We start from the raw sequence: 25,020 nt of genomic DNA, 5'->3' as shown, positions 1-25,020 counted from the left end.
ATCGCAAATGAAATGAAATAAATATGCTAGCTCTCAAGCTTAGCCTTTTGTTAACAACACTGTCATCTCAGATTTTCAAAATATGCTTCTCAACCATTGCAAAACAAGCATTTGTGTAACAGTATTGATGGCTAACGTAGCATTTAGCATTAGCATTCAGCTGGCAACATTTACACAAAAAAACAGAAAAGCATTCAAAAAAATCATTTACCTTTGAAGAACTTCAGATGTTTTCAATGAGGAGACTCTCAGATAGCAAATGTTCAGTTTTTCCTGAAAGATTATTTGTTTAGGACAAATCGCTCCGTTTTCTGCGTCACGTTTAGCTATGAAAAAACCCCTGTATCCAGGATTGTGTAAATCTATCAGCAAGCTCATTAGCATAACACAACGTTAACTATTTATGAAAATCGCAAATGAAATGAAATAAATATGCCATCTCTCAAGCTTAGCCTTTTGTAAACAACACTGTCATCTCAGATTTTCAAAATATGCTTCTCAACCATAGGAAAACAATAATTTGTGTAAAAGTAGCTAGCTAGAGTTAGCATTTCGCGTTAGCATTTAGCGTTAGCATTAGCGTTAGCATCCAGCACGCAACATTAACAAAAACATAAAAGCCTTCAAATAAAATCATTTACCTTTGAAGAACTTCTGATGTTTTCAATGAGGATACTCTCAGTTAGATAGCAGATGCTCAGTTTTTCCAAAAAGATTCCTTGTGTATTAGAAATAGCTCCGTTTTATACATCACATTTGGCTACCAAAAAAAATCCATAAATTCAGTCCTCAAAACGCAAACTTTTTTCCAAATTAACTCCATAATATCGACTGAAAACATGGCAAACGTTGTTTAGAATCAATCATCAAGGTGTTTTTCACATATCTCTTCATTGATACATCGTTCTTGGACACATGCTTTCTCCCCTGAATCAAATGGTAAAGTGGAAGCAGCTGGCAATTGCGCACCGAATTCGACGCAGGACACCAGGCGGACACTTGGAAAATGTAGTCTCTTATGGTCAATCTTCCAATGATATGCCTACAAATACGTCACAATGCTGCTAAGACCTTGGGCGAACGACAGAAAGTGTAGGCTCATTCGTTGCGCAATCACAGCCATATAAGGAGAGAATGGAAAACAGAGCTTCAGAAATTCTGCTAATTCCTGGGTGATGCATCATCTTGGTTTCGCCTGTAGAATGAGTTCTGGGGCACTTACAGACAAAATCTTTGCAGATTCTGAAACTTCAGAGTGTTTTCTTTCCAAAACTGTCAAGAATATGCATAGTCGAGCATCTTTTCGTGACAAAATATCGCGCTTAAAACGGGAACGTTTTTTATCCAAAAATGAAATAGCGCCCCTAGAGCTCTAACTGGTTAAGGTGTGATCTCATCAGGGGATTCTAATATCAACCACCAGTACAGCAACATCCCAGATACCAATTGCAAATGTTTTAGTATTGATTGCCAAATTGCTTGTGTGGGTCTGAATTTCCTAGCCTTATGCTAGCTAGGGCCTACGTCTAGAAAGAAAACGGGTACATTTCTGAGTATTGACATGGACATCTCTCCACTACTGTGACATATTATCACCATTGTTCTCAAGCCAGGTAATGATACATGCTGGCATTTGTTTCTCCTAAATATGCAAATAGGATTATGCTTATTTGCATAATGACAAACTACCAAGAGGAGAAACGGGTTTCTATGGACATTTGCTGCTTAGATTTTGAAAGGGGATATTGTTAACTCCCACTGTATGTGTTCCGTTAAGACATTGTCACTGTTTTCCAACAATGACCGCTTGCAGACATTTGTCTGTGGCTGTATTTCCTTTTTGTAGAGGGGTTAATTCTTCAGATATGCTCCATTTATTTATGAAGGTTAATATGAAATTAGTCTAATGGAAGCAAGAATTAACACCTGATTATGCTAAACCATCAATATTCTTCTGTTATCTCTTGTTTGATTTTATTGTTGCTGTTGAGTTGGGCTACTGTCCGTAGTTGCACAATATTGTCACAAAACCTAGTGTAATTCCTTAGTCTAAATGCTTACTTCAGTTTCTAAGCATTCACAATTTATCTTCCCAAGAAATGGCTCAACTGCCAAGTTTTATTGGAAAAAACAGCACTTTGAAACAGCTCATCCTTCCTCTGAAATCATTAACTTTCTTTTGTTTCTCCCTTTTCCTCCCTTAGGAAATGACATAGAGGCCTTACAGATACATTTGTGCTTTTGTCGCTCTTCTAATCTGCGTTTTGTGGAGGAGAAGCGGTGAGATCTGGGAGCACATTTTGTTTCCTCAGTGATTAATAACTACCTCAGCCAGCAGAAGGAAACGGCGAGGAGTTTCCAACAGCAGTCCTATCAGCTGGCTTCTGCTCACCGCCACAGACAGTGTGAAGAGAATCTCTGACGGACTGGTTGTCTGCCCTCGCTCTGCTCCATACACACAGCCAATAGGCTGCCATTGCAGAGAGGAATTGAAGTGACAAGGCACCATTGTCCTACCGGAGAACCGATTTAGTCTCTTTTTGTCAGACTCCTTGCTGTTGACCAGTGCCACATTTCTTTTCAGATTCTTTGCTTTTGTTTTTTGCTTACAGCTTTTAAAGATATATCAGTAAAAACATCTAAATATACAAACTATATACATGTTATACAAAGACATTTTCTGCTTCTTTGAAGGACTTGTTATGCACATGAATCTTGTCTTGGAATGAGAGAATCGTGGAGTGTTTTCAGTTTTTTGATCTGTCCTCTCATAAACCATTGACTCCCTTTGAGGCAGAAAATACAGATTTGGAAAGGTGCATTTCTGCCTGTTATTTTTACTGGGACTGTCCACCGTGAGCTGCAGCAGGGCTGCACATAAACATCACACTCAGTTAGCAAGTCTTTACCCTGCTCTCTGCATCACTCTGTTAGTTACAAAGCATTTTGAGATGAGCTTCTGGCAGATGGAGCCCTTAAGTTGTCTTTTTACATAAATTCCAGGACTATTGGTTTGTTGTATTCTATAAGAGAGAGAGAGCTTCTGGTTGGCTGAAATCCGGAGCTTCCAGAGTCAGCCTGACACTTATGTATTGTTGTAGTGCGCAGGAAAGTAAAATGGACTACAAGCGGCGCTTTTTGCTCGGCGGGTCCAAGCAGAAAGTCCAGCAATACCAGATGCCTGAGCTGAGCCGGACCCTCAGCGCCCCCCTGGGCTCCACCTGCTCCCCCATGGGTGGCTCCACCGGGATGGGCATGCCCGGCAGCTGCCAACCACCTCCCCCCAACACCACTGCGGTCGCCGACATTCAGCAGGGCATCTCCAAGTACCTGGATGCACTGAATGTGTTCTGCAGGGCCAGCGCCTTTCTCACTGACCTGTTCAGCAGCGTGTTCAGGAACTCCCACTACTCGAAAGCAGCTATGCAACTTAAGGACGTGCAGGAACATGTCATGGAGGCGGCCAGCCGGCTGACTGCAGCAATAAAGCCAGAGATCGCCAAGATGCTGATGGAGCTGAGCGCTGGGGCTGCCAACTTCAAAGACCAGAATGACTTCAGCCTGCAGGATGTAGAGGTAACTAACGGGTTGCCAGGGTTACAGTTACTGACCTGGACACACACTGAACACCTGTCAAAGTAAAGTTATTACGTTATACTGACAATTAGGCCTACCTGTAAAATAACATGTTGAGTCTTTTCCATTCCTCGCCTATCCATTTCCCTGTCAATCAGTGGGGGCTGGTAGGAGGAGCTATAGGAGGAAAGGTTCATTGTATTGGCTGGAATTGGAATATATGGCACGTCAAACGTGGTTTCCATATGTTTGATTCAGTTCCATTTATGCCATTACAATGAGCCTGTCATCCTCCTCCCACCTGCTGTCAATAGAGCATGTTTTGCCAAAAGGCAACTTTTTTTTTTTTAAATACCAAATTTTTGTTATGAGGGTCTAGACTAGAATTTTTGCTAGACTTTGTTTTTGTTGCACTTTTTGCTTGGTTTCTTATGTTCCATTTTTCTAAGGTTAAGGCTGCTTCTAAGATGCCCAGCTGAAGTCTCTCAGAATGTATGGCCCCTTGATTAAAAATGTCTTGGCTGAAATTAGGTCCTGGTGCCCAATGTTAAGCGGGTGCTAGGATCTGAAGGTGAGGTGCGAAAAGCACTGAGGATAGGAGAAGAGGGCAGGAACCATCGTTTATGCTGAGACAGTCTGAGTATGCAGGGTGATTGGTCTGTCTATTACAGGCCAGCAAAGTTGCTTATGTCTCAATTGTGAATTGCTGCTCAGTTTTTTTTTTTTTTTTTTGCATTGTTTGTTTGGGAAAATAGTAACTGAATATTAGACTTCACTGGCATTTGTGGATGAGAAGCCTTATGTGCTGATGATGCTACAGCTGTGCCTACTGCCTAGACAGTCAGAAATGAGGTTCCAGGGTAGTGACACTCCTATATAGTACTTGAGGAATGCCAATTTATGTCTTATTTTTAATACATCTGTTTAGGCAGCAAGCAAATTGCCTCTTGTGTAGTGAATGTTTGAGATGTATTTGCTCTCATCCTGGAGATTAAACAGATTTAGGGAGCAAGGCCTCAGTGGCAGACAGTGAGTGAAAAGCTGAATGTTCAGGCCAGGGCTGTTTTATGAGAGGGACTGCAGGGCCTCAGTGGATGTGGTTGTGCCCAGAGCAGGAAAGACTTTTGCACCACAATCTGTCATTTTGAGTCTGTGGTCTTGGATATGCACAGATAAATATTAAAGGAGGGGAAGCCCAACTCAGTGAAAGTTCAGACTGTGGCAGGACTGTCTGGCAGCCACACTGACTCACTCTGGCTTCAGCTAGCGTCTGTGAATAACAACAGTGCGTTTGTCAAATAAAAGTGTGCTTTTGCTCTACCTCAGTCTTGCCAATGTGCAGGAATTGAGGAATGAATAAGATATTCCGACCTGGTTGAGTAGAAGGAATCTATCAACAGACAGAAGACAAAGCCCAAAATGGCCATGTGCATCATAGTTTCACTCATCATTACGGATTCACTTTTTAACCTCCATTTCCTCCATGAGAAGCTAAATATTGTTTTTGTAAAATTGCTTTTCACATAAGTACATGGTACACCTTCAGTTGGCCATTTCTATGTCCCCAGAGAGATTTACTACATTTGTGACAGAAAGGGCTTTTCCATTTGTGTGTGTGTGTGTGTGTATGAACATTTATCTTGGCAGTTGTATGGAAAAGATAGAATTGGGTCTGTATGAAGAACAAAAAAAGCAATTTTGAGTTTGGAGAATTGTGGAATGTTGAAGGAAGCAGGATCACCCCCCCCCCCCCCAAAGTCCAGTCAGTGTGGAAAACAAAATGTGTGTTTTTATTGGAGCTTGGCTACCCTGGCTGCTCAGTGTCTCAGCTGCCTAATATGCATGAAAATGTAATTGTTTATTAGGGGGCAGTCTACTGGGTGTATGAGCGAAACCATAGAGGGAGCGACGATCAGGCCAGCCAGACAGGAGTCCTGGGGAAGATTTCGGTTGCATATTCCTTGCATCCTCTCTCCTCGTCTCCTTCTCAAAACCCATTGGAGGAGAAGGAAAGAGACAAGAAGGCATGAGTAGAATGCAATTGAGATCTTCTGGTTCTGAACATGAGGCAACCACAGTACAGGCAGGGCCAGAGCCAGGCAGACAACTGCACAAGTAGCAATCCTGAAACACCCCTGAAAAAAACACATCTGACCTAGTTCAGCGGGCTTCAAGGATTCTGTATAATTTCTCCCAACAGTTGAATTGTTACTTGATATGAAAGAATCTTATCAAGTGTCTACTACATGGTCAGTCTTGTGTTCTTAGGTTACTACTCCTTTACCTCTGATTTTTATGGCCACGCTCACAGCTGCCATTATTAGATTACAACATTGAATTTGTATGTAACGAATGTCACCCGGTTTCTTTAATTAAGAGAAATTAAATCTGTGTCAAAATAATAGATGAGTATCATGTTTGATATGCAGGACACTAGCACCAGCACTTCCTGTTTTGGTTTAATAGACCCCTTTCTGTGTTTGTAAACATTACCGTATAAGGGCGATGCACTGAAGTTGGTGGCAGAACAAGGGGGAGTTCTTATAGAACGGCAAAAAAGAAAACCCATTTACATGTCGCTTATGAGTACATTTCAAACTACTTTTGGAATATGATTGGATTTTAAGGCTCAAATGAATGTCCTGCTTAATATAATGGTGTCGTCATCGCAAATCAACAGCATTATACTTAAAAAGCACTTCAACCAGTAAAATGGCTCTTTGGCTAGCTTTTGTTACAGCCTATATCAATGAGCGTTAGCATTATAGCGAACTGCTACATCCCAAATTAGTTATTTTGCAAAGATCACAACCAAATATAATCTTAGCGACTGTTCAAGCAAGAATCAAAACGTCATTGTAAGAGTATGAGAACCCCAAAACATTTTTTTATAGAAGTAATAATAACATAAATCTAGGCTATTGAATGGATGCAGATTGCAATGTTTTTCTTACTGCTGCCAAGAGTCTCATGTATCTGTACGTGACGTCAGTGTGTTGTGTACTGGAAAAGGGTCTAATAGATGTTACCTTTGGAAATGGCCATCCTAGAGAAGACAGGCTAGGATGGTGAGGGCCACTCACTAACAGCATTAGAGGTATATTAGACAGGAAGAAATCATGAAACACAAAGGCATCTGGTTTTTATTCTCACTCCTAGGATAGATGATGATGATTTCCACTTCAAGAAGACAATAGATGTGTCCTTAGTTAATGGGAAAGATGAGTTCGATTCATTCTTCTCACTGTTTAAGCCTGCCTTTCAGCCCTGTATGCGGCTAAAAGTTGGCTTGGCCCTGTAGTTTTATTCCTCATATTTTCCATGAGCCGATTTGAAATTTAATCTTATCCCCATGTGTGATTAATTATCTTTTGTTGCAACCTTCACATTTTTCTTGCTAGATAATCATGTCCTTTTATAGTGTTCTGTACAGCTGGTCCAAAAATAATAGTATTAATGGTATTATAAGTCATTTTACATCACTTTTCAGAATGCAGAGCTATTCATTACCTTTTTTGCCTTTTTTTACTTGTCCAAAAGCATAAGTTACTTAAAATAAATAAATAAATGGTATTTAACACCATTTGTACATCATTGTATGACTTTGCAAAACAAAATGCATTACCATCTTTTGAACCATAGAGAATCAGACCATGTTGGCGACACGTGTCTATTGGCTTCTTTGGGTAGTCAAGCCTGTCTGAAAACACAGCACTGCTCCTTTAAGGCTCTCCTGGAGGATGGTTGGCCACCTTTGTTAGCCTATAAAATATTGCAACATTACAATTACAACCAAATAGTTTTTTATATCTTTATAAAATAATTCCCTCCAGGGCTGGTAATTTAAGGGCACATTTTTGTCCCTGGGACGATCAATATGTCTACATTTCAAAACAGACACTGGGACAGTTCTGGGATGACACAGCCCAAATCCATACAACCACTGCACATAAGAAAGCAATGCAGCTGATGAGAACATTTTAGCTTAAAATGTTGATAATGTTTTATTTCTTCATATTATATTAATGCGCACATGGCTTTTTGGTTGTGTGTGACTGTTCCAAAATGCAATTAGCCTGGAAACCCCCGGGAAAACACTGTTCTCAAAATATGTTAGAAATGAAGAAAGCATTCAAATTGTTTAACCATAATCTGTAATAATAGCGCTTTTGTTACATTCACTGATCAAATGGACTCAATTTGACCGCTAAGAGATTTTATGTTAAACAGTTCGCCACTCAATTCCTTGACAGCCTACAATTTGTTTGATAGTCTACATTAGGAAAATGAGGGAAGAGGGACCATCTCATGTCATTATTCATTGAGCCAGTGTTTGGTATGCATTTGAGAGTGAGGTGTTACCAGTGTTTATACTGTGATTAGCAGTCCAACATAAGCAGCACACGTTTCTCACCCTCATAACTCATGGTTCAGAACCAATTTCTTTACGTGAACTGTTATTTGGTCCTATTTCAGAATCAGAGCTGAAGAGGGCTCTAAAGGGTTTGGACTAAGCCTTGGAAATGGTCAGTAAGTCTATAGGCCTAGTCGGTGTCTGTGCCCCCATGATGTGTTGTTAAAGAATGAGGACATCCCAGCCTTGTTGTTCCTGTCTGCTTTTAAACAGGGCGGCATATTTCTGTCCTTAACAACTCAGCCAAAATATATTTTCAGCACGTACCTGAAAAAGAACACTGTGACCACAGTGAGTCGGCTGTGGTGTCCTGTTGCTCTTGTTTTGCTCCTCTTTTTGCTAACTGGACAACAAACATGTCTGACTCCTACAGCTGTAAAATTCTTCACTTATGTAAATGTGAACCTTATTGTTTATATGAGTCACCCGTTGCACAGGGTCTGGGACGGTGCCATCACGATGTGGAAAAATCTGCTACACTAATAAGTTGAAGGAGAAGAGCAAACAAACTTTGTTTTGTTGTAAGCATTGCTAGTGCTTTACGACTACAGTGCTAGGCCTTGGCTCTCAGAGTAGACTGATTTATAACACAAACTGCGCTTCCCAATTATGGTAGAAAGTTATTTGCTGGGGTAACATTGAACTGTAGACTGGTGGAGTTGTGTGGAAAATGAGAGGGCATGTTAACAAGCAGAACATGGCCTTGATATACTTTTTAATTTTTTTTAATGTTATTTCATCTAGCCTTGTTCAATGTTAGCCTGTCATGTTTTCCATAATGTTCTAACTCTTAAATAGACAATTCTCTTCAGTGGCTCACTGTAATGCAGCCTTTATCCAGCCTTGAACTGTTTTGTGGTTATAGCCCTTCACAAGTTGTTTTTGTGTTAAATAATGTCATGTTTTCAAGCTGGGTTTTCCTCAAAAAAGAGGAGCATCTTTAAAGCAGTAAATTGATGCAATGCATGTTATTCTATTTAGATAATCTGATTTAAGAGGACTCACAGGGTTAACAAAGATCATCGTTTTTAAGGAGAATTTAAACATCCAAGTCACTGAAGCCAACATCACTTAAGTTAGTTTCTGAGAAATGAAAAACAAGGAATGCCAAGGCCGTATGCTTTGAGAACTGGTGTTCTTAGAAAACAATGATGAATGATCAAGGCTCCCACTAATGTAATCTTGTCAGGGGTGTGATTTTATTTATTTATTTTTCTCCTGATATTGTCCTTATCACAACCTTTAGAATCTTGTTATGTGTTCTCTCCTCCAGGTGCTGGGTCGGTGCTTCCTGACGGTGATGCAGGTGCACTTCCAGTTCCTATCCCAGGCCCTGCAGAAGGTGCAGCCTGTGGCCCAGTCTTGCCTGGCGGAGGCCCTTGCCCAGGCCCAGGAGCGACGCAGCAATGTCCGCTCCCAGAGCTCCTGCCCTGGGCCCCTGACGGAGCTGGAGGAGGCCTCACGATCATGGAAGGGTGCAGCCGAGGTATTTAGACATGGAGGCCAGGGCGCCCCCAGGACTCTCCAAGGAGCTTCCTGGTGTGACTAGCTGGTGGAAATAGGCTGTGTTCAAAACGTGACAAGCTGACTGTTACACATTCCTATGAGGAGCTAGCTGGTTAATCCCGTAGCTAATAAAAGTCCCCCTGGCACATTTGGAGCTTTGTTCTGTACAGTGGAGCCAGAATGGAGAATCATGAGTGGCCTGATTGATCTGTTAAGCCCTGGCATGTGGGGTGTTAGCCCTGGAGGGAACGGGGCTGGATATCCTGCTGGAATGTGCTGCTGCGATATGTCTGGGCTGGGCATGGCCGGGCCTCACTGCAATGTTGGGTAGTTTTCAAAGAGGGAGGCGGTCAGTTTCCCCCCTATAGAAGCAGTTATTCACAAATCTAGGCCCAACACTGTTCTAAAATGTACAATCTACCAGATGTGTGACCGAGTCACAAGCAAGTCAAGGTTCAAGTCTCGAGTAGTCACAAGTAGAATGGGTCGAGAGTCAAGTCCAAGTCGTGCATTCTAAGTGTGAGTCGAGTAATTTAAAAAAAATGAATCGATACATGCAATGACTGTCTGGTAGCCTCTAAATGTCTGTTAGAGGCTACCAGACAGCACTTTTCATTATTTTGTCTACAACACACTTTGATTATGTAATAATTCATTTTAACAACAAATTCCTAATGCAAACTTCATAAATAAATAATACATTTCAAGCTATTTTGACATACCAAAAGACCAGTACGCCTATACTAGTAATTAATGCCTGCTCACCAAACAATTTTGGCCGCTGGATATTTATGGCAATCCGCTCTCCATACGGTTTGACATTTGCACTGCACCCAATCCTACAGATTTCCGATTGTTATGAAAACTTGAAATCGGCCCTAATTAATCGGTCGACCATGGATTACAGGCAACATTCGCACTGAGCTAAAGGGTAGAGCTGCCGCTTTCAGGGTGCGGGACTCTAATCCGAAAGTTTACATGAAATCCCGCTATGCCCTGCGACGAACCATCAAACAGGCAAAGCGTCAATACGGGGCTAAGATTGAATCATACTACACCAGCTCCGACGCTTGTTGGATGTGGCAGGGCTTGCGAACTATTACAGACTACAAAGGGTAGCACAGTCGCGAGCTGCCCAGTGACACGAGCCTACCAGACGAGCTAAATCACTTCTATGCTCGCTTCGAGGCAAGCAACACTGAGGCATGCATGAGAGCATCAGCTGTCCTGGACGACTGTGTGTTCACGCTCTCCGTAGCCGTAAGACGTTTAAACAGGTAAACATACACAAGGCTGCAGGGCCAGACGGATTACCAGGACGTGTGCTCCGGGCATGTGCTGATCAACTGGCAGGTGCCGTCACTGACATTTTCAACATGTCCCTGATTTGAGTCTGTAATACCAACATGCTTCAAGCAGACCACCATAGTCCCTGTGCCCAAGAACACTAAGGCAACCTGCCTAAATGACTACAGACCTGTAGCACCCACGTCCGTAGCCATGAAGTGCTTTGAAAGGCTGGTAATGGCTCACATCAACACCATTATCCCAGAAACCCTAGACCCACTCCAATTTGCATACTGCCCAAACAGATCCACAGATGATGCAATCTCTATTGCACTCCACACTGCCCTTTCCCACCTGGACAAAAGGAACATCTTTGTGAGAATGCTGTTCATTGACTACAGCTCAGCTTTCAACACCATAGTTCCCTCAAAGCTCATCACTAAGCTAAGGACCCTGGGACTAAACACCTCCCTCTGCAACTGGATCCTGGACTTCCTGACAGGCTGCCCCCAGGTGGTGAGGGTAGGTAGCAACACATCTGCCACGCTGATCCTCAACACTGGAGCTCCCCAGGGCTGCGTTCTCAGTCCCCTCCTGTACTCCCTGTTCACCCACAACTGCATGGCCAGGCACGACTCCAACACCATCATTAAGTTTGCTGACGACACAGCAGTGGTAGGCCTGATCACCGACGAGACAGCCTATAGGGAGGAGGTCAGAGACCTGGCCGGGTGGTGCCAGAATAACAAACTATCCCACAATGTAACCAAGACTAAAGAGATGATTGTGGACTACCGGAAAAGGAGCACCGAGCACATCCCCATTCTCATCGACGGGGCTGTAGTGGATCAGGTTGAGAGCTTCAAATTCCTTGGTGTCCACAACAACAAACTAGATTGGTCCAAACACACCAAGACAGTCGTGAAGAGGGCACGACAAAACCTATTCCCCCTCAGGAAACTAAAAAGGTTCTACAGCTGCAACAACTGGTTGCATCTCACTGCCTGGTACGACAATTGCTCGGCCTCCGACTGCAAGGCACTTCAGAGGGTAGTGCGTACGGCCCAATACATCACTGGGGCAAAGCTGCCTGCCACCCAGGACCTCTACACCAGGTGGTGTCAGAGGAAGGCCATAATTGTCAAAGACCCCAGCCACCCCAGTCATAGACTGTTCTCTCTACTACCGCATGGCAAGCGGTACCGGAGTGCCAAGTCTAGGTCAAAAAGGCTTCTCAACAGTTTTTACCCCCAAGCCATAAGACTCCTGAACAGGTAACCAAATGGTTACCTGGACTATTTGCATTGTGTGCCCCCTCCCCAACCCCTCTTTTACGCTGCTGCTACTCTCTGTTTATCTTATATGCGTAGTCACTTTAACTATACATTCATTTACATACTACCTAAATTGGCCCGACCAACCAGTGCTCCCGCACATTGGCTAACCGGGCTATCTGCATTGTGTACCACCACACGCCAACCCCTCTTTTACGCTTCTGCTACTCTCTGTTCATCATATATGCACAGTCACTTTAACAATACCTACATGTACATACTATCTCTATAAGCCTGACTAACAGGTGTCTGTATATAGCCTTGCTACTCTTTTTTTCAAATGTCTTTCTACTGTTTTATTTCTTTACCTACACACACACCTTTTTTTGGCACCATTGGTTAGAGCCTGTAAGTAAGCATTTCACTAAGGTTTACACCTGTTGTATTCGGCGCACGTGACAAATAAACTTTGATTTGGTTTGAATGTTTTATTCACATTTTGCATTTGTATCTGAAAGTCATTTAATGTTAGCAGTCAATCTCAACTAGGTATGGATGTCATGTCACTTCTCTGTAGTCCAGAACCCTATTCTTCCTCACAAATACCGTAAATAATTTGCCAGAATATGTTACATCTTCATCCCAAAGTATTGAATGCAATGTGAGCAGCCATCTTTAGACATCTAGCCACCCATACTAGGCCTATCTGAAATATGGAAATGATTCATGAAAATCTCCAGGTAGCCTGTTATTGTTCTGGCAAAGATGCCTCCGTAGGAGATTTCTAAACTGTTTTATCTGGATAATACAAACAATAGGCCTACTGTTTTTGTCTGGTCATCAATATGTGTAACTTTTTGGTTCTGAAGCACAGATTACATGTTTTTGAGATGACAATTTAGTGCAATACTGTAGGCCTATATTAGAAATCAGAGGAAATGGGTGAAGGTATATAAAATCTAAATGGTAGTGTATTTGTATTTAGCCCATTCAGTTTCACACTCGTGACCCCCCCCCCAAGTGACTAATTTTCAGAACACCCTGCTGTAATGCAGTACAGAGCAGATGCAGGGTGTGTAAGGGTTGTACTAGGGTATGTGATTCTGTGTGTAAACTGCTATGTGACCTGAGACTGTGCTGTGTTCCAGGCTACGGGACGTCTGAGGGAGAGGGGACGTGACGGCTGCCTGGCAGGCATCCAGGTCCAGCAGCTCTTCTGCTCCAACAACCCCAACATCCCTGATCACCATCTGAAGGAGCTCAACATGAAGATCGACAATGCCTTACAGGTAGATGGCGCACGCGGCAGGACCACCACAGCCTTGGTCAATGTCTGAAATGACACCCTATTCCCCAATATAGGCTTGTGCACTGCTTTTGACCAGAGCCTTATTCCTGGTCATTTTTCCCTGTAAAGTGCAATATTTTTAATCAGGGCTCTGGTCAATAGTATTGCACTATATATGGAATAGGGTGCCATTTCTAACTGGGTCACTTGTGCCTTACAGAACAAAGGCTGCTTCAAATCAATGTGTTGATGGCTTGGATATGAAAGGACTGGATGAAGCAATAGCTAGCCTGACTTAATTACATGTTAATTTTATACAAATTATTTTCTCTTTTCTCTCGCCAGGCTTATAAAGCAGCACTAGAAAGTATGGGCCACAGTGAATATGCACTGAAGGCTGGCTTTCACCTCAATCCCAAATCTGTGGAGGCAGCTTTACAGGTATATTTACTCTAAGCACAGGACGTATTACAGCTCATTAGGAATGGTAAAGCCTTGTATTATAGTGGCTGTGATAAGAGCAAAACCCTGCCTCTAACCTATTTGTACATCCTGTGTCTGCGCCTGTCTCTCTCTGTCTACTATGTAGGGCTGCTGCAGTGAGGCGGAGGCCCAGCAGGCTGGCAGGATGCAGACCATCTCCCAGCCCATTCAATGTGAGCTGCCCACCATACCTGTGCAGATTGGTGCCCACTTCCTCAAAGGAGTGTCCTTCAACGAATCGGCGGCTGACAACCTCAAACTGAAAACGGTATGTCTGTTATGGAGGACTTGATGTTATAGAATGTTCAGATATTGCATAGAACATATATGATTGTCATGTTAAATCGGGAGTCATCAGCTTGGGAGTCATATTCTGCTCTATTCATTACATTTCTATCTACAACATTGTAAATACACCCTTGGCCTTGGCTCGCTGGCATCCTGGCACTAGGTTACTGTGATGGGTGGTTTCCTAAGTCTTTCATAGTTTGACCTTGCTGACCAGAATGGGTCACTCTGCTCTCTAAGAAGTGAGAGCCACTTAGACGGTCATTTCAACCTCTGAGGACCCTTTAAACTAGAGAGCCTAGACACTTTAACAAGAGGGGACTTTGTAGTTGCTACTGTTTCCTGTTCTGGTCTATGTTAGTGTTTTAGAAGAGATGAATAGGACCCACACACTCACTATTGCTCCACCATATCTTTTTATTTGGCAAAAAAATGAACAAAGTTTCAATCCAAAGTGGATCTTTGTCAGGTCCACATTACTGCTGCTGATGCAAAGCACTAGTCTTGTGTTTTCACACCGGCCACCCTGTTTTGTATCCTCAGCACACCATGTTGCAGCTCATTAAAGAGGCAGTGGGGCAGAACGGAGTGACCCCCCGGGACGACTCCCCCGTCACTGAGGTCCTCAACCAGGTCTGCCCTTCCAGCTGGAGAATGGCCTGCAAGACCGCCGTCCAGTTACTGTTCGCTCAGGCGGGACTGGTGAGTACAAAGCACTTAAGATGTCAACAAGGGCATCAAAGTCACCCAGCTTAAAATACTTGTCTCATTTAGATGTCAACATAAACTGTTGTCTCATCTTAAATTAGCTGATGGATTGCTTTGCTTTAGCAGTGGGTCCATGTGGTTCAACCAACTTCACTTATTTTATGAAAAGGTAAAGGAATATTTAATTTGTTAGAGGTCCCTGCCTTGAGCAGATACACTATAACTCTACAGCCTCTGCTTAGTGAAGCCTCAGAATTATAGCTCTGGGCCAAGCTGCAAGTTGTAGTCTATTGTAAGCTAGAGGCCATTGTTTGGGAGGTGTGTAATCGAGATGATGGGAAGGTATGTTGGGTTCCTTTGAATGACCAAGACGTGTAAACAAACTCATTGTAGACACAGTGAAGCCAACATTCCTGCAGCATCTGGGTAAAGGATGGGGTCATCTGGTTGGGTCTTCAAACAGATCTCTGGCTGTTCACTTTGAAACGAGTCTTCCCCCAGCCAACAGAGAGAAAGCAGCAGTCATCCACTACTCTACTTTGTTTAGTTCCTCAGTGTGGTCTGTAATATTTAGTGCGTCAGGCCTGGGGAGTGTTCTTATCCACCCATCAGCAGCGCTGAGTGTAAAACAATCCCTGGTGGTGGATGGGAGCTTTATATGAACTCCTTATCTGAGCTATGAGCTCTGAAGAACAGACAGTGGGAGCCTGCATAGCAGCCTAAGAGGAGACCACCTTCTTCTTTTAACATTACTCATAGAGTGGATCTGCCAGACAGTGAAAATGGCTTTGTTCTTTCTGGGACATTAATTTTCAAATTCTCAACACCTGAATTGGCCAAATCTCCTCCTTTTTGGGAGCCTATGCTGCTGCATCTCGCTCTTGTTTTTCTCTCTCTCTGCCTGTGACCTTGTGAGTCTGGGACCTGGTGGGTGTGGTGGTATGTTTCTCACAGGCCTGGACTCAGCCCTCTGACTGCCCAGGGGTCCTGAGGATACACCTGCTATATAAATAACAATAGGCTGACTTCCTGTGAGACAGGAAGGGTCCTCCCTCCCCAAGTTGCATTTGTCTAGAAGGTAGAGCCTCTTTCAAAGAACTACTGGAAAATATTGGGCTGGAAGCATGTATATTTGTTGTTCACCCAAAGTGGGCAAAGGCAATGCAAGCTACATGTTCTGACTGTGGGCAGACTTAGATATACTATCTATTATTTTAGAGGAGACTGATGTGTTAGAGTACCAATTTCTTTCCACAATATCTGCTTGCTTAGAGTCAGAGTTGAGAGGGGAAAAAAAGGGCCAATATAATCCTGTAGAATTGCTTGCACAAGCATAGCTGACTGAGGGAATGCATTCTATTAGAAGCTGTGGTGATGCAGCTCTCTGAATGACTGTGTGGACAGGTGGTTGTTGACACTGCTCAGATGGAGAACAAGGAAGCCTATGCTCCACAGATTGCTCTGGAGGGCTCCAGAGTTGTGGTACAAGTACCCTCCACATGGTGAGTAGGATTATTCATATTTGTCTCTTCTGCCCTCTGTGGAAAAACAATCTGCTTGCTTTACAGGTCCCAAAAATTATTTGGCAAATTTAGCTTGCTTTACAGTTTTATCTTAGCAAGGGAATTCCAAGTATTCAGAATCCTTAGACATATACAATTGGCTAAATCAGCAAACTACATACTTTCTATCTGCATAAGCCAACACTGAACTCAATCAACTATCACATTTGGACAGTAAAGTGAAGTATTAACAGACCTTGTATAAATGTATTTGTGTTATGTTGGACATGCCAGTCGTGCTGTGTCCTGACTGTCCTGTGTGTAGGTGCCTGAAAGAGGACCCAGCCACCATGTCTCTGTTGCAGCGGAGTCTGGACCCAGAGAAGACCCTCGGCCTGGTGGACGTGCTATATACCGCCGTCTTTGACATCGATAGGTGGAAGGAGTGCAAGTGAGTGGATGTGTATTGTCCAAGGCATTTGCATTTTTTATTCCTAGAAAGAATCAACCTGCTGTGTGTTCACATTGGCATGGGCTGACAGGTATAGCCCTCATTCTCAAGCTTTAGTTTACATTTGCCCTGAAAGAAAATCTTGAAAAATCTAGCTAGCTGTTGTAATTTTCGATGCCATTGAATGCTTATGTATCTTCTCCCTCCAGAGAACAGGCCTTGCCCACCATTCAGATGCAGTTACAGCGGGAGAGCCCTGACTACGGGATGCAGGTAGACCTGCCTCCTGGAAATGGCTCCAAAGCCTCCAGTGGACTACCCAAAACTATCTCCAAGCTAACTTCCAAATTCACAAAGAAGGCCTCTTCCAACTCTGTGTCCAGTGGTGGTGGGGGCAGCTACTCCATTCCCAGCACCCCGTCCCATAGCATGCTCTCCTCTAGCAGCAGCTCTGAAGACCAGCAGTTTAAGAGCCTGGGTCACGCAGTAGACGGAAGACTGCAGAGCATCTTACAGCTGGGCAACCTGTCCAGCAACCCAGACCCCACCCAGCCCCAGAACGGTTCAGTGTGTGACGACCAGGGCATGAACCTCCCCACGGACCAGGAGATGCAGGATGTCATTGACTTTCTCTCAGGTTTCAATATGGGCAAGTCCCAGCAAGCCTCCCCACTGGTCAAAAGGAGGAACTCTGTAGCGTCTGCCAACGCCGCCGAGCTGAAGCCCCCGAGCGGAGCCACCGACCGAACCCCAACCTCTCAAGCTGTCTCCCACAGTTCACTGCAGCCCCCTACCCAGAGTATTCCCCAGCATCAGCAGCCAGTGCAGAAGCAGCAGCAACAGCCACCACCACCACAGCAGCCCTCCCAGCAGGTACTGCAGTACTACCAACACCTCCTCCAGCCTATTGGTCAGCAGCAGCATGCTCCACCTCAGCTGCCCTCCCAACAGCCTCCACCCCAGGCTCTTCCCCAGCAGAGAGTGCCAAGCAAGTGGCTGAGTGGTTCTAGCCAGCAACAGCCTCCTCCCCAGGGCCCCCCTCCCCCATCAGGGCTCTCCCCCCTGGGGCCAATTGGCCAGTGGGGCTCACCTGGCCTCCCAGACCTGAGCTCGGACCTGTACAGCCTGGGGCTGGTCAGCACCTACATGGACAGTGTAATGACTGAGATGCTGGGGCAGAAGCCACAAGGTCCCCGCAACAACACCTGGCCCAACAGGGACCAGAACGAGGGGGTGTTTGGTGTGCTGGGAGACACTTTGCCCTTTGACCCCGCAGGTGAGTCATTTTTATCCCTTATCCACAAACCCAGATAACACTCTGGGTTCCTCTGACTAATGTGGGTTGTGTTCAGTAGGGAGTGAACATTTTGGAACAGAGTGAAACGGGGAGGTACTACGGTGTCCTTACTGAACATAACCTAGGTGGTTGATAATAATACTTCAGAACAGTGTGTGACCTGTATATTGTCATGTTGAAGGATGCAGTCAACTACAAAGGCTCCATATAATAACAATGAAAGTTGGCTCCTTCCTGCACATCGTTGGTCAAAGTGTAGCCAGGGTGAGATCCAGTGTCTTGACCTCCGATAAAGAAAAGCGGCTTCCTTTAGGACGGTGTTATTCCCCCTCCCTCCCCATTATCAGTAGGTTGTCTGGGTTGTGGTGGTGAGGCAGGCAGGCAGCTCACAGCCTCCAGGGTAGGAGAGAACTGTGTCAGCAGTGGGGCTTGGAGCTGTGTTGACTGGGCTGTTTCATTACAAAGACCGAGAAGGAAAAAGGAAATACTACTGTTTAGCACTGCAGTCATTATGCCTGGAGAGGATATGTTGCTTTTGATTTTTCTTGGGGTTTTGTGGTTTGGAGATGTGCTTACATAATCTCATTGTAACCATTAAAGCCATTTGGGGTGGTGATATTTCGCTGACAAAGATTTATGATCTAGTTTGTCTGATTTCCATACGATTTCCTGAATGAATAGCGGCCATTATCTGGTGCAACCTGAGGAAGTGAAAAACCTTTATAGCCACATTTGCCATTCAGATACATTTTCACAAACTCTGAACTACAGGACCTTACTAGTCTCTCCAAATGTCGTCTCTAGTCTTTCCAAATGCACTGTAAGTGTAGGTTCTGACAGTGAGCAGCTGTCCCCCCCAGAAGTTCTGATGTTCTAATTTTAAATGTTATGCTGAATTTACAAAGTCAGTTGCTGTTTTTACAGTGCAGCAGACTCTTTTTATTTCAGAGCAGAGGCCATTGTGTTCAGCTGGCTTACGGCTATTGTTCTTTTTCTGCTATGGTAGACAGTCTGGCTGAATGGATTGAGCTGTGGGGTACACACACACACAGAAAAGCTGAGGATGTTAAACTGAACTGTGTTTTCTCTCTTTCATATGCAGTTGGCTCTGACCCTGAGTTTGCGCGTTACGTTGCCGGAGTCAGCCAGGCCATGCAGCAGAAACGGCAGGTGCAGCACATCCGTCGACCCAGCAACACCCGCGGCAACTGGCCCGTCTCTGATGAGCAGCACAGGACCTGGTCCCACCCAGAGTACTACAGTGAGGGGTACGTTCCCCAATCATAATCAACACCTAACATCTCTGTATATGACATAGGGCTGTATATAGTCTGCCAAAAGTACTACAGGGTACTTGATTCAAGGCTCTATACACCACTCTATCTCACATGACACATGCCTACTAGTACAATTTATTCACCTCTTTGTATATAACATCTCTCTAGAAAGTATGCCAATCAATCTTACATGCCTCTTAGTGATGTTTGATTTGTAGAATGGTAAGAACAAGATGTTCAGTGTTTTCAAGTAGTTCTGACTGAGAATGCCACTTATGTGAAACAGGGAGGTGGTCCACAGCAGCTGGTCAGCCAATCAGGGAGACTCTGCCAGCTCCAGTGATGAGACGTCCTCAGCCAATGGGGACAGCCTGTTCTCCATGTTCTCTGGACCTGATCTTGTTGCAGCCGTCAAACAAAGACGGTACAACTGAGTCACCATGTATTAAATGTACACCATAGTAAATTACTGTTCTTTTGGTTTCCCTACAACCTGTTTTTGTTATTCATGATGTGAACTATCGATATTGTGCTGTAGAGCTTCATGTCTCCTCTTCTGCCTGTAGAAAACACAGCTGTGGTGAGCAGGAGGTGTGTACCCTTCCCTCTCCTCCCCTCCATCACTTGGGAGATGATAACCAGGTAAGGAAAGTGTGTGTACTTAAGACTCTGTGGGCAGTACAGTAATTGGGCCAGAAAATTGAAGCCTCTATATTAAAGAGATTCAATATAATCATTTAATGTTAACATTTACCCCCTTTTATTTATTTTTGCTAAAGCTCTTGTATTGATCAACTCCCATTTCCATCCATTCTACTCCACAGGAAAGCAAAACTAAAACTTGGCCGCCGAAGGCCCCATGGCAGCACTCCACTCACACTCAACACAACACCATGCCCAATCCAAGCTCTTCCCTGTACCAGATGAACATCCCTTCCAGCCAATGGAGTGATTCCATGCAGATGTTGCAGTCTCCGGTGTGGTCCACTGCCAGTGACTGCCCTCCCTCCACTGGGATCTCCTCTGGCTTCTCTCCCTACACCCAGCAGCATCAGCAACAACAGCACAAACCCATCAGCAAGGGCTTTAAATCCTTCCCCATCAAACATGAGCATAGGCCCTCTTACCTTAACCAGTACTGATACAGACCAAACAAATGAGTCCATTGGCATGGTAGAATACCTGTAGCTGTATTTCTGAAGCAAGTTCCGCTGTGACCATTAGTAATGTTGCCCTTTTGGAATAACCATTAAATTGAACAGTCTAAGTAGGTTTTCAGGCAAAATTGCATTGTTCATACTGGCTTAACATTTTGTATGTGTTTTCAGGCAAAATTGCATTGTTCATACTGGCTTAACATTTTGTATGTATTTTTCCATTTAAACAACCCCTATTTGAAAAAGACATTCTAAACTGCCATGTAAAAGCTGTAAGCAATGCATGTCATGCTGGCAGCAGTTAGTCTGCCTGATAAAGTTTATACTGTTTCCTCAGATGAGCTTGAAACATGCACGGCCATCATCCACTTTTCTTCTCCTTCTGAAAATGTGTAAGGGATAAGATTTTAGGGGGTGGGCCCTAAACGAGGCCCTCCAGTTTTCCCCAGAATTGTATACTGTCTACATAGCTGTAACTGCCAAATCTCATGTAAGATGACTCAGACTACAGCTAACATCTACTGTTCCATAGCTTGTAAATTACTGAAGTTGAAATATAAATAATAATTTACTACTTTTTATTAAGAGGCTTTGAGCAGGCTCAGCATAAATATTATAATCATTGCAGAGGTGTAATTGAAAAAAAATACTACTTTTTCAACTGACAGAGTCAAAGATATATAGTTACTGCTATGTGCCATGTTGGTATTAATAGCACTTGCATAATATTTTCCAACCAAAGTGTTGTTCAGAAGATAAATGGTGCTGAAGAGAAGTCTATTATATTCATCATTAATAAAGTTATGAGCTCTAGAGCATTAGGGAAAGTCTTTATGATCAAAAAGCGCATTCATTTCCTTTCTTTCCCCGATTGGCAGTTCACTTCAGAATGACACTAACTCAAACCTAATGTTTGTTCCTTTAAAATACAATATTTTCATGTACAAATATTGACAGTATTAATCTTATTTTTGTATTTTCTTACATGTTCTACAATTACTGTATGTTACTTAACACAATCCCCCCCCCCCCCCAAGATGTGAAGGCACATTCATTTCTTTAGTTCAGAGTTGAACTACACCATATCTATAAAGGTTACCAAATATACCATTATAAACACTAAAACATTGTGTAGGGTATTTTTTTTTGCCCATGTTTCTTCAGTTTCTATGGCTACGGGCTGTATTTAAAGGCCCAGAATGTTAACTTTTTGTGATGTTTGCGGATGCCAATGTTGCCTGTATTTATGAAATGACAATGTTTTCTGAAAACTAACATACCATGTTTACAGAGATGTTTGCTGTATAAATATCTTTTTATAGTTCTGTGCTTTGCACAATCAAAATATAGGGTTTGTTGCATTGTCTGTTATTTCCCAAACTTTTGCTGCCTTTTTTTTTTTTACATCTTTAAAGACCTTGGACTGTAACCGTTAGCATTTTTTTAGCTGTGTCAAAATGGTTTACTAGTGGCATCTACAAAAAAGTTACCCTGACAGAAGATATGAAGGGGACTGCTTGGCTTCTTGTTCTCTTGAGCTGGCAACTGAATCAAGTGTACCAGCAATGCAACAAAAAGGAATAAAAACTACTAGCAATTGAATATTGTGGTATTTTCTATGACTTCATGCATGATCCTTTTATGAGGGGTGACAGGCTGCCTAGTAGGCTGTTGTGGTGTCTGGTTTTAACTAGCAGGCTTGAAGTCAGAACTTTGCTGTAACATCTTTTACCTTAAGTCCACTGAACTGCAACCCTTGTCAGTAATATAATAGCCATTGTCCAAGGCTACCTACCCCTAGTAGTGTATTTCAAACTTCACAATGCCGGTGGTGACTTGCCCATGAACTGACCTGTTGGGAGTAATGATGCTCAATATGCCCAAACTCAATTATTAAATGCATCGTGTTACTTTACAGCAGGTCAGGAAAAAAATTGCAAAATTTATTTTCAATAAAATGATGTGAATCAATTCAGAGGAAATTGCCTATTATGTATGATAGCTTTACGTCCATTCTGGGCTGTCAATGTTGGTGCCTCTCCATTGGTGGGGATCTGAAAATTGGAATCTGAGTCAATTTGCAACCCGTCACTGGTTAACATCGACAAACAATTAAAACAACGGTCAAGCAATGAATGTAGCTGCTTGCATTTTCATTGAGGGACAAAACATACGTTTGTGGTTGGAGCCAAGTGTGGCTGGCGTCTGCTATGGTTCCCAGGTAAACAATGTTGCGGTGCAAGATCTGTTGATATCTGGTGGAGAAAAGTTGTTTACAGTATGGTAGTTAAAACACAGCAGGGAGGCCAACCCTATTCCTCAGCACCCTATTCCAGCCCTACCATAATTATTTACTCATCAGGAACTTCAAATTGTATTTGTCACAGGTGTACACCTTACCATGAGATGCTTACTTACAAGCCCTTAACCAACAATGCAGTTAAGAGTTACTATTTTACTGAGTCAATGTGCATGTTGGTAGGGTTAAAGTAACTATGCATAGATAACAGCAAGTCTGTTAAGAACACATTCTTATTTACAATGCTGGGCAAATTGTACACCGCCCTATGGGACTCCCAATCACGGCCAGATGTGATACAGCCTGGATTCGAACCAGGGACTGTAGTGACATCTTGCACTGAGATACAGTGCCTTAGAACGCTGCACCACTCTGAATTGGGTGTGTTCATATAGAGCTGGTTAAAAACCTGCAAACCCAATAGCTCCAGGAGAAGGGTTGACATCACCAACACCATCACCAAATAACACATAGATATGGATGAAGTTGAACTTACTGTACACATTCCATTGCGCGTCCTTTTTGCATGTACTCTGTGATGCACCTTACCAGCTGGTCATTTTCGTCCAGTAACTGAAAGTTGGAAAATATGAAAAACTTTTTACACAGCTGGAAACTTGTTTACCGAAGCTACCACCTTGTATGATAGAATGTAGGCCAAATAACAAACCAGCTGTACAGCTAGCTAATGAGCTAGACACAGTTGTAAACATTCTAGCTAAATGCTACACAGATTAACATAACCAAACTGATAGCTAACGTTACTTACTCTTTGGATGGTTTCTTGGTTGATCTGAGCTTTTCCTCTATGTCTTTTCGGTACAAAAGCAACAGACATTTTGAGTTACATTGAATGACAAACGTTAGACAGTGGCTGTGACTACGACTGTGCTAATATTAGCTAGCTAGAGGACATCCACCATCTTTGCTCGTACTGCCTGGGATTTTCGGTCGTCACCTTACCACAGCCACGAAGTCATAAACCCCGCCCATTTCTACAATGTATCTTCTTAATCACTAATTTTAAGCCTAACCAAAACCTTAAATTATGACCCACACGTCAATTTTTGTTTTTATGATTTATTACGATATAGACATCATGACTTTGCGGCTGTGGTAACTAGTGGAAACGGATTTTCGTTGATTTCTTAGTCAATTTCAATCCATCGTCCCTTGTCCCTTACCCTAATATAGGAGGATCCTGCTAACCTGTGGATAGGCTAATTGATCCAATCCAATCAAATTGTATTAGTCACATGCGCCGAATTCAACAGTGAAATACTTACTTACGAGCCCCTAACCAACAATGCAGTTAAAAAAAATACGGATAAGAATAAGTAATAAAAGTAACAAGTAATTAAAGAGCAGCAGTAAAATAACAATAGCGAGACTGTATACAGTGGGTACTGGTACAGAGTCAATGCGCTGGGGCACCGTTTAGTTGAGGTAATATGTACATGTAGGTAGAGTTATAAAAGTGACTATGCATAGATGATAACAACCGAGAGTAGCAGCGGCTTAAAGGGGGTGGGGGGCTATGTAAATAGTCTGGGTGCCATTTGATTAGGTGTTCAGGAGTCTTATGGCTCGGGGGTTGAAGCTGTTTAGAAGCCTCTTGGACCTAGACTTGGCGCTCTGATACTGCTTGCAGTGCGGAAGCATAGAGAACAGTCTATGACTAGGGTGGCTGGAGTCTTGGGGCCTTCCTCTGACATCACCTGGTATAGAGGTCCTGGATGGCAGGAAGTTGCCATACCAGGCAGTGATGTAACCAGTTCTCGATGGTGCAGCAGTAGAACCTTTTGAGGATCTGAGGACCCATGCCAAATCTTTTCAGTCTCCTGACAGGGAGTAAGTAGGTCATGTCGTGTCCTCTTCACGACTGTCTTGGTGTTCTTGGACCATGTTAGTTTGTTCGGGATGTAGACACCAAGGAACTTGAAGCTCTCGGGTCCTCTTTTTCCTGTAGTCCACAATCATCTCCTTAGTCTTGATCACATTGAGGGAGAGGTTGTTGTCCTGGCACCACACGGCCAGGTCTCTGACCTCCCTATAGGGTGTCTTGTTGTGTCATCGGCAAATTTAATGTGTTGGAGTCATGCCTGGCCATGCAGTCATGAGTGAACAAGGAGTACAGGAGGGGCCTCCTCACCATCTGGGGGTGGCCCGTCAGGAAGTCCAGTTGCAGAGGGAGGTGTTTAGTCCAAGGGCCA

At 43.4% G+C, this 25,020-nt stretch overlaps 2 protein-coding genes across 4 annotated transcripts in view; one reads left to right on the top strand and one right to left on the bottom strand.

The window, feature by feature from the left end:
• Positions 1 to 22,110, top strand: part of LOC110506723 (granule associated Rac and RHOG effector protein 1) — a 44,872-nt gene extending 22,762 nt beyond the window's left edge. For 2 of the 3 annotated variants that reach the window (XM_021586543.2, XM_021586544.2), the window contains exons 2-14: positions 2,205 to 3,576; positions 9,264 to 9,476; positions 13,206 to 13,346; positions 13,691 to 13,786; positions 13,935 to 14,096; positions 14,660 to 14,818; positions 16,229 to 16,326; positions 16,652 to 16,777; positions 16,987 to 18,053; positions 19,177 to 19,342; positions 19,638 to 19,775; positions 19,918 to 19,993; positions 20,176 to 22,110. In XM_021586543.2, the coding sequence (XP_021442218.2) occupies positions 3,088 to 3,576; positions 9,264 to 9,476; positions 13,206 to 13,346; positions 13,691 to 13,786; positions 13,935 to 14,096; positions 14,660 to 14,818; positions 16,229 to 16,326; positions 16,652 to 16,777; positions 16,987 to 18,053; positions 19,177 to 19,342; positions 19,638 to 19,775; positions 19,918 to 19,993; positions 20,176 to 20,493 (3,249 nt within the window). In that variant the 5' untranslated portion in view covers positions 2,205 to 3,087 and the 3' untranslated portion in view covers positions 20,494 to 22,110. The remainder of the gene's footprint in view (positions 1 to 2,204; positions 3,577 to 9,263; positions 9,477 to 13,205; positions 13,347 to 13,690; positions 13,787 to 13,934; positions 14,097 to 14,659; positions 14,819 to 16,228; positions 16,327 to 16,651; positions 16,778 to 16,986; positions 18,054 to 19,176; positions 19,343 to 19,637; positions 19,776 to 19,917; positions 19,994 to 20,175) is intronic. The other variant, XM_021586545.2, reaches the window with a different exon arrangement.
• A 321-nt stretch (positions 22,111 to 22,431) lies between these two features.
• On the bottom strand, positions 22,432 to 23,740 carry ss18l2 (ss18, like 2). The gene is given in 4 exon segments (NM_001165107.1): positions 22,432 to 22,562; positions 22,683 to 22,763; positions 23,304 to 23,380; positions 23,577 to 23,740. Coding segments are annotated over 4 exon segments (258 nt in total). The 5' UTR covers positions 23,646 to 23,740; the 3' UTR covers positions 22,432 to 22,531.
• Between the last annotated feature and the right edge of the window lie 1,280 nt (positions 23,741 to 25,020).

This window comes from Oncorhynchus mykiss, chromosome 26, assembly GCF_013265735.2.
Source record: "Oncorhynchus mykiss isolate Arlee chromosome 26, USDA_OmykA_1.1, whole genome shotgun sequence".
In the NCBI taxonomy this organism is placed as follows: domain Eukaryota; kingdom Metazoa; phylum Chordata; class Actinopteri; order Salmoniformes; family Salmonidae; genus Oncorhynchus; species Oncorhynchus mykiss.
Note: the sequence above shows the minus strand (reverse complement) of the source record. Positions and strands in the feature narration are given on the sequence as shown.